The 15,641-nt window shown below is 35.4% G+C and overlaps 1 protein-coding gene across 2 annotated transcripts in view; it reads left to right on the forward strand.

Annotated features, from left to right (window-relative positions):
• Positions 1 to 15,641, forward strand: part of LOC306846542 (adhesion G protein-coupled receptor L2-like) — a 135,189-nt gene that overhangs the window by 29,410 nt on the left and 90,138 nt on the right. For both annotated transcript variants that reach the window (XM_079379988.1, XM_079379989.1), the window contains exon 3: positions 14,285 to 14,498. In XM_079379988.1, the coding sequence (XP_079236114.1) occupies positions 14,285 to 14,498 (214 nt within the window). The remainder of the gene's footprint in view (positions 1 to 14,284; positions 14,499 to 15,641) is intronic.

The raw sequence follows: 15,641 nt of genomic DNA on the forward strand, positions 1-15,641 counted from the left end.
CAAAAGCTGTCCAGAAAGAATGTTTCTCAAAACAACACATATTTGCTTATATGATCTGGATTTTAATGTAGGTCCTAATATATTAATTTACTTTAATTCTCCAGAAATGTCTTGCATGTCGCAGGTCTTTCTAACTACTACTACTTTTAGCAGCTGAAAGATTTTTTTTTTCCCTCCAAGAAGAGTTCAGAAGAGTTTTCTTTCCTTAAAATGTGCTGCTTTTATCAGCTGACACATAATCAATGTTTATGTTTTGATTTTGGTTTATCTTTTATAACTTTGGGAATTGGGAGGTTTGGATCTGCACTCAGCTCTTTGTACATCAATGTTTGTTCTCATCTGGCATTCATCTTCTAGCAGCGAGACGCATATTTCTGTGAGTTTCTTGTGTTCTGAATGACTTCTGGAAATATGAGATGCTTAAAAAGAAAACATAATTTTTATTTTTTTATTTGAGTATGCAAGTAGAAAGAATGGCACAATTAAGACCACAGTGTTTTACTACAGTGAAGAGTATTTATCAATTATGCATGTAATGAATCTTTGATTGGTAAACGTATATATTTAAAAAAAAAAAAAAAAGTGAACACCAAATGAGATGTTTTTGGAGATTGGTTATATAAATGCATTTTGTGTGTGTGTGTGTGTGTACTGAGGAGGATGTTTTAACTTATGACGCGTGCAGGAAGTAATAATGTTACAAAGACCTCTTACACATCAAATAATGTGGGAAAATTTGATTTCTCAGGTCATGACCCTGTGAAGAATTCAGTCTTTATTGTTTTATGGTTCAACGAGTTTTATGGTTCAACAAGAGAACAAACTACAGATGAGACACATCTTCAATAATCACAATCAATTTTCAAACAGTTCATTGACAAATTTGCTTTTAACACAAATGATGACGGTCAAAGAATAAACCAAACATCTGCAGTTTTTCACACAGGATATTTTATATTTAAGACCGAATTCTTCACTGCAGTATTTCATGTCTCTTTTCTTATTGGAAAACAGAAAAAGCTTACTTTAGAACAGGGAACATAATCTGAGGTAATACTGCATTTATTAGTGAGAATTGTGCTTGTTAGCTATTAACAAATTCAGGGAATGGGGAATACAGTTTATAAATCATTTGTTAGTAAAGAACAACTGCTAGAAAGACTTTGTTTTTGTGTAACATCAGTGTTTTTCAGTGAATTTAAATGTCTGTGATGAAATGTCTATTCTATATTTATTTCATACTTATCTACACATTCACACAGTGTACTAAGAATTTATAAAGTGTGTAATTTGCACAATACAAGCTATTAGTTTTTATTTTTAGCTAATTAGTACACTGTTAGGACAGAAGCAAGTATAAAGGGTCTATAAGACAAAAATACGACAACAACCAATAAAGGCCTTGTAAATAGCTTGTAATGGCATACACGTCCATAACTAGTCACTTACAAATGCAGTTATTAGTAATTAATTACTGTCTAATTTCTGATCCTTAAAATAAAGTGTTACCACAAATTCTTAACTAAATCTTAGTTATTTTCACAACTGTGGAGAGAGACAGACCTGTCAAAATGTGTGAATTAATTGTGACCATTGACCACAAAACCAGTCATAAGGGTACATTTACATTTGTCAAAACACACATACATAATCTGAAAACTGAATAAATAATCTTTCCATTGATGTATGGTTTGTTATGATTGGACAATATTTGGCTGAGATACAACTATTTGAAAATCTGGAATCTGAGGGTGCAAAAAAATCTAAATATTGAGAAAATCACCTTTAAAGTTGTTCAAATGAAGATCTTAGCAATGCATATTACTAATCAAAAATTAAGTTTTAATATATTTACAGTAGGGAATTTACAAAATATCTTCATGGAACATGATCTTTACTTAATATCCTAATGATTTTTGGCATAAAAGAGAAATGTATAATTTTGACCCATACAATGTATTGTTGGCTTTTGCTACAAATATACCCCAGCGACTTAAGACTGCTTTTGTGGTCCGGGGTCGCAATTAAAATTTGCACCTCTTTCCCTGTCATTTTCTTGCAAAACACATACAAAAGAGAGACAAGTCCCTGATGCATGATACATGCATCATAACAGAGTTAATTCTTTTGTAGAATGTGTTTATCACTCACATGAATTACTGAAATTATCTGCAGAGTGTGTACATGGCTATATTTGCTATATTTATACTATTATCTTTGACAAAAAAGGGGTGTGTACATTGAAGGTCTCAACTACGGTTGCAAAGGGGTGGAAAATTTTCTTTAAATGTTTCCAAAAAATCCTGCAAAGTTTCCGAAACTCCTGGATTGCAAAGCTTCCGTCCCTTTTCAACCCTAGTCTTAATGCATTTGCAAAGTTTTGTTCCCATGCTGAAAACTATCCAGTTTTTAGAAATCTCTTCTGGGTAAAACTGGACCTGAATGCATTGAGTTAATTACATGCATTCCTAGTATGCTTTTATTTATTTATTTGATATAATTCTGCAGAATGGAAATGTGAGTTGATTTGATAATGATTCGTTGCATTAGTAGAGCTGTGGGCAAATGTGTATCTAAGCCGGTTGTCAGTAGCAGGGAGAGATCACTAGTGAATGGATTCTGTTTTGAGTGGAAAGACATGAGGTTACTGCCACTTTTAAATCGACTTTCTGCAAAGTCAGACAGCGTTCCATATCATTTTGAATAATTAGAGATCATTTTAAAAGTTTGCACATAATTTGGCCAACTTATCGAACTGACTGAGTTTAACTACAGTAAGCTTGAACAATTAGTTTTAAAGCCATCTCATTTCCTGGAACACGTCCAGTAATTGTAAATTCTTCCTCTGTGTTATGATGAGCCTTATTATAGATTACTGCTGTAATCCTTTGAGGATTATGAGTATATTCTTCATTATGATTCAGCTCTCTGCTGGGAAACCCCACTTTACCTGTCATTGCCTGAGATGCAGGTGGCTGAAAGGTCATTTGGCCTATTATTATAAGACATTAATCAGGATTATTTGTGATTAATCATAAAGGTTAAATACCCAGTGAATATATTTAAGTGTTCATTAGTACTAATACTGATGCTCCAATTAAATAGATTTTTTTTTGGTTCAGTTTCTGAGGGTCAAATGACTAATATAGCCATTCAGCATTTTGAAAACCATAATTGTAATATTTAATAGGTATAAAGTGCTAATTATTAGGCTAGTGTTTTGGTTTATCATTTATGAACTTTTATAACAGATTTTTAATTTAAATAAACTTTACAAATGTCACAAACTCGCAAAAATGTCACACTTAGTTTTTGTTTTTAACTTTATTTAGAGAAAATAACTATAGGTTGTGTCTCTGTCTGTCAAAACAAAGCTTATTTTATGTATTAATTTTAATGTTAAATAAGATCTCTAGTTTAAAACTCTTCAAATTAATATTTTTATGTGTGCATTGATCGACTCAATACAACATCATTATTGAAGATAGCAATAAGTCTACATCAGTCATAATTTCAGGGCAGAACACTAAAAACTGTACAAAAAAAAAAAATTCACTCAGAAATTATTGGTTAATTTTACTAATTACAAAGAAACTGCAAGTAACACATTGAATTAAACATACAATTTTGAAAGTAAAAAGACAGAAATAGTTTTTTTTTTTTTGTGAAACGCACTTGAATGAATTAGAGATTTGTTTCAGATGATCTTGTGGACCTTCATATGAGATTGTGAGGCCAGTGTTGGTCTGTTTTTATCTGTGTACATGACAGATGGAGGGAAATATCAGGAGCTGAATTCCAGCAAACCACGGCTGGACCTCAAACCCTACATGAGCTCCTCCCTGGACAGTGTATTATATCACTGTAAGCTTCAGCAAAATCCTCTCCTGATTTCTGTGGCCCGATTCCTTGCGCACAGCTTGCAGTCCTTCTCTGGCAGTCTTGAAAAGAGGCCCTTCCATATTTTTATATTCCAATATGACAGGCCAAACAAGAAGTGACTCGGGAGACGTTGGCTTCTGAAAGAAAAAAGAGCAAATAGCTTGAAGTGCCTTAGATCATTGAGCGCCTAGCTTGTTTAACAACAGAGTAACAACAGAAATCAGGACTAAACTATTTTAAATTGAATCAGGAAGAAAGGAAATGTAAATAAGTGCTTTCTTTACTGTTATAAGTCTGTTTTTTTGTTTTTAATTTTTAATATTTTAAATCTTAACACTTTTAAACTACCAGTATTTTCAGTTAAAACCCCAGCTGAAGCATATCACGAGGCATAAAGAGCTGCTGATGGTAGGAGAGTGTGTTCACGTCGTTTAGATTCGGAGAGTTTCTTCACGTTATTCATTTCCATCTAATCACTGCGCTGCATTATGCATGAGGTCAGATAACAGCGCAAAATTCAAGTGTCATGAAATGAGTTTCATTCACCTCTGTGTTGTCCTTCACATCTCATAACATAATTTATATTTGCAAAAAACAATTTGCAAATGCACAACCAACGCTAGTTTAAAAACAGCTCAGTTTAGGTCATTTTGATTCTGGAGACGAACCCAATGCTGGTTTGTGTTAAATCAACCGTTGCTGCTGGGTTAAAATTAACCCAAAAGGGTGTGCTAACGCATTCATAATAACTACAGTAACAACACAGGCAACAGTAATAATCAAAAGGTTAAGATTAATCGATAATCTAGAACACCTCAAAGTAGGCAAAAGTGAAAGCAGTGTGTGCATGTAATGGTGAAACAACAGTATATACTTACACAGTTAAACAAAATAGCTTTTTTACAAGATTGTGGAGTAAATACTGAATTCCGTACGATTAAATGCTCTTTCACACTGAGTGTGACACAATAAAGTGAAGCGAATCCCAGACGAATGGTGCTTTCACACTGAACATGAAAACGATTGACTGTTTTTGGCTAATTCACGCCTGCATGACAGGTGGCGCTGACTGAAAATGCATTTTGCTCCTGCACACCCACTGTTTAGCAGATCGGCCTATCGTTCTTGACCACTGAGAAGAAGAATCGCTTAAATGTTGGTGCATAGAAACACAAAGCCAACGAAGCCAGGCCTGGTTCTACAGGGGTGCTAAGCCTCAAAACTAAAAGAAAAAACACACTCAGTTGAGGCTGCAAAAATAGGATATTGGTGAAACCGATTTGGTGAACGCTTCAGTGTGTACTTGTGTTCACGCTCTGTGGAGCATCAGTGGTCTCTCTTTACGATGTACCCAATGCACTGGTTTTACAAATTCAGCAGCTCCGGGAACGAGATCTAAAGCTCAATCTGATTGCACAGCTCATTTCATTAGCACACTGGTTGAAAAAAATAAATAAAAATGGCTTTGCCGCATCGTGATTGATCACACACAATGTAAATTCAATTCAAGTTTATTTGTATAGCGCTTTTTACGATACAAATCATTGCAAAGCAGCTCTACAGGAATTTAAGTTTCCACAATATATTTATATATTGCAAAACCTTAATATGTTTAATTTATGGCAAAATTTGCTAATTCTGTATGTTGTCTGAGCGTTGGCATCCTCCGAAGTCCTCTGAGGGGTTGGCATTATCTTTCTTCAGGTGTTCGGTCATCTCAGATCATTTAAGGGTTGGATCCAGACTGAAGCTTCTGTCATTCCTATAGTTACCCCCGATGTTAATAGCTCTATAGGGATTTATTGTTTTGATTCAAGAACATCATTGCAGCGTACATTCGCACCGATTAATCATACTTAAGGTCATTGCACACTGAGTCCGAAATTTTCATGTGCGTTTTTTCGTTTTTCCATATTCCTCATCCTTTCCTATCAAAATGCATGCTACGGATGCGAAAAGGCAGAAAATCAAACCTGATCCGAATTTTTTTTTTTATGACGGACAAAAGTTTCGGAGGCAGTGTGCAATGACCTTTAGTGTGAAATGTCCTTTAGGACAAATTTGACCAATTATTTCTTCCAACCAATGAAAATAGTTCCAGTACTGCCAACCCATCAGGTTGAGTGACACCAAAAAACACGCAGACTTGAAAGCCTGTAATAAACTCTGAAAGTCAGTGATAAATTGTGTATTATAGCAAATCGACAGGATTTTCCCCTCTTTGTTTAAAGCATTTTTAATCACTCCTTTCAAGCGCTGTTCCCGCTCACCTCTTGAGATGTTTTGGTGAGAGACAACACTCTGACAAAACCCTCAGATTTAAAAGAACACATTTCTTGCCAGAAACAGTGTGTTGCATTTTTTTTATATAAAAAAAGGCATTTGCAAAGTTAGACATGTTCACAAAAAATCCCAGGTTATTATATTTAACATTCACTGCAAGAAAACATACAGATATATATATGTTTGTGTAGACAGTAGGGACACCCATCTTAATGTTGCGTATCCTATGTGAATTGACTACAAACATTACAGATGCACTCAGTAACAATTCATACTTAATTTACTGACATTCATTTACATATCTAAAAAAATCCGTCTGACTGATAAGAGTTATATCAGTGTATTATAATGCTCATTTGTTGATATTTGTAAGTATAGTCTATCTAAACTTAATTGTATCATGATAGTTGTTAGTAATGTGTCTTCAATGATACAGATCCCTGTTGTAAAACACTTCCCTGACTGTTTTTCCATACTCGCATGTTTCTTCATCTCTATAGTCAGTGTGTTTCAGGTCTGGTGTGGATTAGTCACAGTCTGGAACCTGGTTTTGTCTGTCAGGATTTAGTTTTGCCCTTCGGTTCCTTAAGTAGCTCACTACTACTGCACTTTTTTAACACTTTGTACATACAGTTGTAGTTTACATACATCTTGCGGAATCAACCAAATGTTAATAATTTTATCAAAAATAAGAGGGATTATACAAATGTGTTACTTTTTTAGTACTGTCCTGAATAGGATATTTTAGGATATATACACACACACACACACACACACACACACACACACACACACACACACATATATATATATATATATATATATATATATATATATATATATATTAGTAGTGCTGTCAATCGAAACATTTAATCGTGTTAATCACAGTCATGAATTGTCACAGTCAGTCAAATTTAAGATTTACCTGTAAATGTGTTGAAATAAAGAAATGCATGACAAACTAGTTTAAGAAAACATAACCTTTCACATCTCCGCCAGGTATGAGACATAACTTAATCCTTATTATTCTTTTGTTTTTGTTTTTCAGCCATTATCAGCCTTTATGCTGGCAATAAAATGTTTACCAAACCACATCGCTTCAATCCCAGAACACATTTACCCAACTATTATCAAAAGTATTTCTAAACAATTACAACAAAACATTTTCTTGCGACCTTACATGAAGTATTATGACAAAATGCATAATGAAGAATTGGACCTGTTCTGCAGGTGCATTAGAGCTAACATTAGCATCATGCTACATAAGACAATTTATGAGATTAATAGTGCACTTTTACTCAGAACTCACTTTAAACCACCATTGAGTGTTTGTAATAACTTCCTTTTGCGATCACATGCGGCCGCGGTACATTCTAAAAGTAGCCCAAGAAACACAACCTATGGCTCTGTAATGTTTCCCGCGACTGTATTTTCAAAATAGCCCAATTGTGTGGGCAAACCGTGACCCTGGCAACACTGGTTCGCTGTACCCTTATATCACATATGAGTATACATATCTCTTGGCCACACTCGCTCTCTCTCTCTCGGCCACACTCACTCTCTCTCTCCGCATTCGCTTCACTTTTGTCGAGCCTGGCGCCTAATAATCACACAATCCCTGCGTCCCAATGTGCATACTATCCACCCTATCTGCCCTAAATATTATTGAAAATTTATAAATATCACAGGAAAAGGAATATCACAAAATTACTAATATCACATAGAATTTAGAATGGATAGCGTGCATATTGGGACGCAGCCAATGATTACCTTCCGCGCTGGGGTCAAGCCTTATCCAACGATTAATTTGCGTTTAAAAAATATTAACGCGTATTAATTGCATGCGTTACATTGACAGCCCTAATATATAGCAAAATTATTTTATGATTCTTGCATGTTTTGCGACTGACTCATTTGTCATTTGCGCTGCTTCATGGGAGTGGGCGGAGCTAAAGATCTCTTTTGGCACACTTTGCTTGCTGTGAGACAGCATAATGGCTAATTGAGTTTTTCACCACATTCCAGTTAAATACAATTATATACTGTATATAAAAAAATGGTGATTTAATGCGATCAGATGGGTTCAACAAAAGCAAATACAATCAATTCACAACCTCAGAGCTCACAACAGCTCTGTCTTTTTAAGGTTTATTAGTTAGTTAAATTTATTTCCCTGTGGAGAAAATGAATTATTAAATGAAAATGAGTTTTTACTTCTGAAACCTGACTGTTGCGCTCTACACTGTACCAGGTGAGCTAATGAGCAAGTTTACCATGTCAGAAAAGCCATAAATATGGAGCTACTTATGTGATGCAAACTACAAAATGTATTTATTTACAAATACTGCACTATGGTGAAAGGGATTTAAGGTCATAACATAGTATTGTTCAATAATCTGTTCTTTTGACTGTAATGTGTGTGTGTAAAGGAATTAAAGCTGTTGGTGTTTTATATTTACTTCATCTGAAAACTGTAGTGAATTGTAGTTACATTTTTGGAGTTCTACAGAAATGTAGGTAGAGGCAGTTTTTCCAATGATAAGCAATGTTAAAATAAGGCAAACTTGAACCTCATGCATCTTCCCAGCTCAAGAGAGGTCCACATTTATATACCTCTAGCATCACAAATCCAAGCGTTTGTGAAATTGCAAAAATAATGAATAATAAAAAAGTTTCATAAACCTTCCCATATGCCAGCTTTCAACCCTCATATTGGACAGTCCTGACCCAAACTCATGCCTTTGATGTGAGTCACGGTCACTGTGTTGGGCTTTTTTTAGATGCTCACATAAACCGAGCAGTTTTTGATGATGCCACAAAATCATTGTGTGTAGTGTTTGGTAAACTGATGTTTTTGCCTTGTGGTGCATTTTGGCACAAGTGCTTTCTTTCTGATGGTAAGAATTCCTCAAACAACAGCGACATTTAGAGACTGAAGTACTGAGAAGAAAAAAAACTTTAAAAAGACAAACATTGCATTTTAAAAGAAGCTTAACCCCCTTCCAATACATCTGAAATCCTTTTGGAAAATACAGTACAACACCGTAAGCCCTGCATTGCTCTGTATATTGGATTATAGGCACTTGAGAGCAGTTTGCACATTTTCCTTTTCTTCTGAAGCTACTTGGTGTCCAGCAATAAGGGAAGAAAATCACAAAAAAAGACAAGTAGGCTCAAGAAGTCCCTGCTGGGTCTACTGTGGGACTTCTCATACTTTTCTAAAGATGACACCATCCTTTTCTCCTCTCTACCCATTTTTCTGTCTGAGAAATCCCCCGTGGCGTCCGGGACACAATGGGGGCCGGTCGAGGGGGAGTGTGTTGGATTTGCATGCAGCTGTTTGCTGTTCCTAAAGCCACAAAGGCCAATCAAATTTGCATTAATGGAGGGTGACAGGCAGGAATCCTGCTGGAACCGGCCCTCACACTCGCACACTTGGGAGACACGCTGCTTTTCTGCCTAAATGCTCATTGAGCTGGGATCTTTCCACAAGGAAAGTTAGAAATGATTGAAAATTGTAACAAAACTGGGAAAACAAACAAAAATGACCTGCTTGTTAATAATCCAATGATGTGCAGGTATATATTTAATCTTATGTCACAAATAGGGAAAAAAAATAAAAAAAATAATATAAATATATGTAGTAAAATATGTATAGAAAATTATTTCAATATATTCAATTTTATGTATTTATTCATTTATTTATATGCCAGATTCTTATATGTTGTAAACTTATGTATTTATAAAAACATCTCAGCTAAGACATCTTTCTTATTATTATTCTTATTCTTATTATTATTTTTTAGTTTTTAAATCTAACTATAATAATGCAGATATGAATATATTACTGTTGTAACTTACAGGTGTACTGTTAAAAAAAAAAAAAAAAAGAATATTTGATAATTATAAAGATTATTTAACTCTGCAATACACCAATGTTTATGCCTTAAGTTAAATGCTCAAACCCTCGAATGTTTAACATTTCACATCCTCAAGCTTTTATTTTGGGGACTTTCTGTAAACTTCTGTCCACAGAAATGTTGGAAATTATGCAGATGTGTACAAAGTGAACCAAAATGCATAAACTCATACAGAGCGCATACAGAGATGGAGTTGGTGAGAAAAGTTTACTGTGAGCCGAGCTGCTTCGAGACCCTGAAACACTGGAGACAAAAATAAATAAACAAAATTAAATAAATCATTGTCAAGAGGTCTTGCCTGCACAAAAATAATAAAATATAACTAATAAAAAATAAAAATAATCTAAACTACATTTAAAATGTAAATTACATTATACTACATTTAAAAAAAATAAATGCAAGAGTTCTTACCTGCATAAATTGAATTGAGTTGAGCAGCAGAAATGGGGTATATTGTGCAACGATATTGGCTATGCTGGCTTGAGCCCACAGCAAACACAAGGAAGATGCATAAGAGGAGCCACTTTTCCAGCCACTGACCATAATTCCTGATAAAATTCCAAGTCAAGTCCAATGGAACAGGATCACAGCCAATTACAATCCAGCTAGAACTGTTGCCATGGCGATGCATGGAACATTGCATGTAATGTATTATGTATGGCATTGGATTCCCCTTTAACATGAGTTAAGTTAAAAGAAAGCGTGAGATAAAGAGGCACACACTTTGGCAGGCTTGTTTAGGGTGACTGTTACTGCTTTCCCCTCTTCCGTCCCAGCTTTGATGTAAATCTCGACTGCTGCTGGCAGAAGGTGAGTTTGAAAAACTGTGCTGGTGTGAGGATACATATCGAGCTTGCTTACTTTGAGCTGTTCATCTGTGCGCGTCTTTCCAAAGAAAAACAAAAGCTCATTATCAAGATAAAGTCTGGTTATCTGCCAGTGAAATGACACATGCATGCGGGATGACGTCCAAACTACAAAGGACACAATCGTAGTTTTCCAGTAAGTATCGTCATTTCACTCGGAAATGTCATTTTGCGAAACAAACCCTGAGGCTTGAGTCTGAGCTCAATGTCTCGAGACCACCACACAATTTACACACTTAAATCAGCCAGCTTAGAAATGCCTTACTTATGGTTGTCTCTGCAAGTCATACTGGATACAATATAAATAAGTAAAAATAAATAAATACATAGCCATAAATGCATGCATCTTACACAGACACCAACATATTCTCTTGAAGCTGCCAGTTAAAATACCTCATTCTTAATGTTCTTCTAGTTTAAGTGATTATAATATATACAGTTGGGCATGCATTAGTGAACATATATTGTACAGTAGAATGTGCAATAAAAAATTATGAAAAATACATCTAAAACATTTATTAGTCTTAATGTTGCTTCTAACATTTACTATCTGTTAATATTATTAAATGGGCCTCAGCTGAACTAAGAACAGTTGTATTTTTATGATCTAAGATTAACACAGATTAATAAATATTGTAACAAATGTATTGGGCATTTTTAGTTATTACTTTAATGTTCAATGTATGCATCAACTAAGCTTAATGAAAGTTTATTGTAAAATGTTATCAACGATTTTCACAGGACCCTGATTGCATTAGAAAATCTTACAACTTAAGCTCTGAGACTCTTTATTATTGTGCTTCACCAATAATATAAAATATAACATCATGATGATAATGCTTAAAAAAGTAGAGTAAAAGCTGAGCATTCGGCTGGTTTGAGATGCAGTGCAGAGCGTGAGCTGGGTAATTAGTGCTGAGCTGCTGAATGAGTTTGGTAGTGCATGACTGAGTCGTGAGTGCATGGCATTATGAGAGAGTGGCGTGTTTTACTCCAGCAGTCTGAGAGAGGCTAACCGGGGAACAGAGCTGAAAACACCACTGGCAGCTATAGATCCTGACATCAAATGCTGCTGTGATCATTGAGTTTGCTCATGCTGTAGCTTTTCACTTGCTTTCGTCAAAAGTCAGAGAAATGCTGTTTGTTTGACACGCATGGACAGCAGGATGTTCTGAGGATGCACAGTGAATTTAGCTAAAACTGAAAACCTGCAGCAGTTTAATAATAACATTTTATATATTAGTGCTGTTAAACGATTAATCGCGATTAATCACATCCAAAATAAGATTTTGTTTACATAATATATGTGTGTATTGTGTGTATTTATTATGCATATATAAATACACACACATGGATGTATATATTTAAGAAAAAAATTATATTTGTATATTAAATGTTTATATAAATTATATAAATATATGGAAATATTTTCAATATATATACTGTATGAATGTGTATATCTTGATATTAATCACAATTAATCGTTTGACAGCACTAATATATATATATATATATACACAGTTTGCGTAGTGTTGAGCATTGTGGCTTCACTAACTCGGAGGCTGATGAATGTGGATATGAGTGAGAAATGGAAATCCTGGAGTGGATCCGGAGCAGTATGTTCATTCCTCAGAGTCTCAGTCTGTGAAGGCAAAGGGCCACGTATCCACCCTTCTGTCTGAATCTCTCTATAAAATAAGTAATATACTTTATACTGCGGGGATTTATGTTCTTTATTAATTTCCTCTCACAAATACTTGAGTAAAGATACGCAGAGGAAATATATGCAGTGAAAGCTGTGAGTACTTAAATTTAAATGAACACAGTGTGTTTCTGGTGGGTGTTCAAGGTTTGCTTTACATTTGAAGTATAAAAGCAGAGCGTGTGATGCGATGAATGCTGTGCATTATGGCACATTGACAGACAATTGACATTTGACACTTTGCATGCGCTGTGACGTAATTCTGCCACATGAGTGCATGCATTATAACAAGCACAGAAGACACTTTTTCATGAAGGTCTCTAGATGATACATGACTTCTGTATTTGTCATAAAGCATGCACTATGTAAGTTTTCTTCTGAAAGGGAAGCCTCTGCAAATGCATATGCAATAACTGCCTTTTCATTTCTAATTATTCACTGTGTGTCTTTAGTAAATCCTGACAGTAATTTTTACCTCCAAAAGAGGGTTTGTGTTTCTGCAAGCTGATAGGAAATCTGACCTCAAGTCTGGCAGCTCATTGAATCATACAGTAATGAGTAATTAAATTTGGCACACAGTTAGAGGACAGTCCCAATGTAATCCACAGCAAATTTGGCGTCTCTACCTCGAACCACCACCAAAACACCACTAATGGCTCATATTGCACAACCATGTCTCTGCTTGCATATTTTAAACCAGGTGGTCTAGAAACCTCATTGTGCAGAATAACAATATCTCAAAAATGGCACGGCAACAGAAAACGCCTCTTTATGTTTTGGTCAGTAATATCATCTACTTTGTCCTCCCACACTTCACAACGTTCCCTGCATCTTCGGGAAATATGACCAACCATATGGTCATAACCATAGCTTCTGCATGGCAGTCTTTAATAGTCATTTCTTATAGTATGATGGCTTTTTGCGAGGATGCAAAACAAATCAAGTAAGTTTTATTCAGGGAAAATCCTCAAATGTCTCAGTCATTCGTCTGGTGACATGCATTAACAGCAGATATCAAATGACATTTCTCTATTTTTGTTGACTTGTTTATATGGTAAATTGTGAATTTGCTGCACCAAAAGAAATATGCTGACCCTTCTACTTTATACAGGACTCGGGAAATCATGCTGATGCAATTTAAGAATAATATTATGACATTACTGCGGGAGATGTAGACATAATGCATGCTAAAAGTGCAGTCTGTAATTTTAGAAATGACACCAAACCAAGATCATGCAAGAAGGTAATGTCTAGTAGAGCAGATATCAAAATATCTGGGCTTGTAGTCAAAATGGAAGCCATTTGTTATTTATATTACAACTGATAAATATTCAAATATATTATAATAATAATATTATTATTATTAACTTAGATAAAATACATTAGGTTTTCATTTATTTTTTTCAATTGATATTTTAAAAGGATATGAACAAAACAGAAAGCAAGATTTGCAAAAGTGTCTGCCGATTGAAATAAGAGACCATTTTCACAACCATTGCACTCAAAGTCTTTCACAAGGACGCACTGTTTGAGGTGTTTCTGTGTTCAGTGTTGGTGGGGCATTAAAGCTGAAATCCTCTGACCTAACACCAGGAACGGCCTAATCTGTGATCTGCCTGTCTTTCCTCCAGCCTTCAGCCGTGCAGCGCTGCCGTTCGGTCTGGTGCGGAGGGAGCTGTCGTGTGAGGGTTACCCGATCGATCTGCGCTGCCCCGGGAGTGATGTCATCATGATCGAAACCGCCAACTACGGCCGCACAGACGACAAGATATGCGACGCCGACCCCTTCCAGATGGAAAACATTAATTGCTACCTCCCGGATGCCTATAAAATCGTATCTCAAAGGTAAAAGACTGTTTGCCAAGCATTGCCTGTAGTCCAAATGTGGATGCTATTTCCTCGCTTCCTATTCGCTTGTAGATACTGAATTTCGCTCTGCAGATATCTTGTGCTTGTTTCTTTTAGTGTGCTGTTTCTGAGAAGCTGTACAGTTTAACATGCAAACTCAAGTTCAGATTCTTCCAGAGTTCTTTTATAAATAAACGCCACCTGTGTTAATTCGTCCAAACCTCATTAGGGTTTGACATTTTCCATTCTGTCTCTGTTAGTTTGGAATTTGAGGGAATACTCAAGACCTTCCTCAAAATGAACCATATGCTTTTGCTTTCAGGACGGCTTAAATGTGACGTTTAATTTCTTCTTTTGCACGAGGTGGTCATGTACTTGAAATGGCAGAGCCTGACAGTGGACCTGCGGTCCTGAGTAAATATCTGGTTCTCTGAAGAGTATATGTGTGAACTCACACACAGACTGATGACTATCTAAAGCTAAAGCATATCTAAAGCAAACCAGATATTGTGGCTACTTTGATAGTGCATTCAGTTCACATTTATTTGTGTAGTGCTTTTCACAATTCATGTCGTTCAAAGGCAGCTGTACAGAAAATGAAAGTTTCTACATTACAGTTAATTCACCTACAAAGTACAGTTTTCCCTGCTCTGTTTAACACACTTTCACTACATTTAAATCCATGTCACAGAATTCTGCAGTTTTGATAGCCAACAATATTTTTAGTCCATGGATGTTTTTTGACATTTGGTCATTACTGGGTGTTTGTGTTTCTAGGTTTCACATCATTGTATGTTTAAATGTGAGCTGTTAAAATAACAGGCTCGTCTCTTGTAGCTGATTGTTCCACCCAGTTTGTCCTGGACATAACGTTATGACTTTTATAAAATAATGGTTATTTGGGCCCAAATGGACCAGATGTGAAAATAGTATACAGATTTTGAATGCATTATGAGGGTTAAAATGGTTTTAAAAAGTATGTGCTTCACTGCAATAACTGTTTTCCACCACTGTTTGACACTTAGATTATTCCCCAAAATAAAAGGAAATACTTCCAATAACGGTACGAAGCATGCGAACTTTTAATGAGCCAAGCACTATTTAATTTATTATTGGTTGTTTGTCATTAAGTAAGGTCTG

Source organism: Barbus barbus (assembly GCF_936440315.1).
Source record: "Barbus barbus genome assembly, chromosome: 26".
NCBI lineage: Eukaryota > Metazoa > Chordata > Actinopteri > Cypriniformes > Cyprinidae > Barbus > Barbus barbus.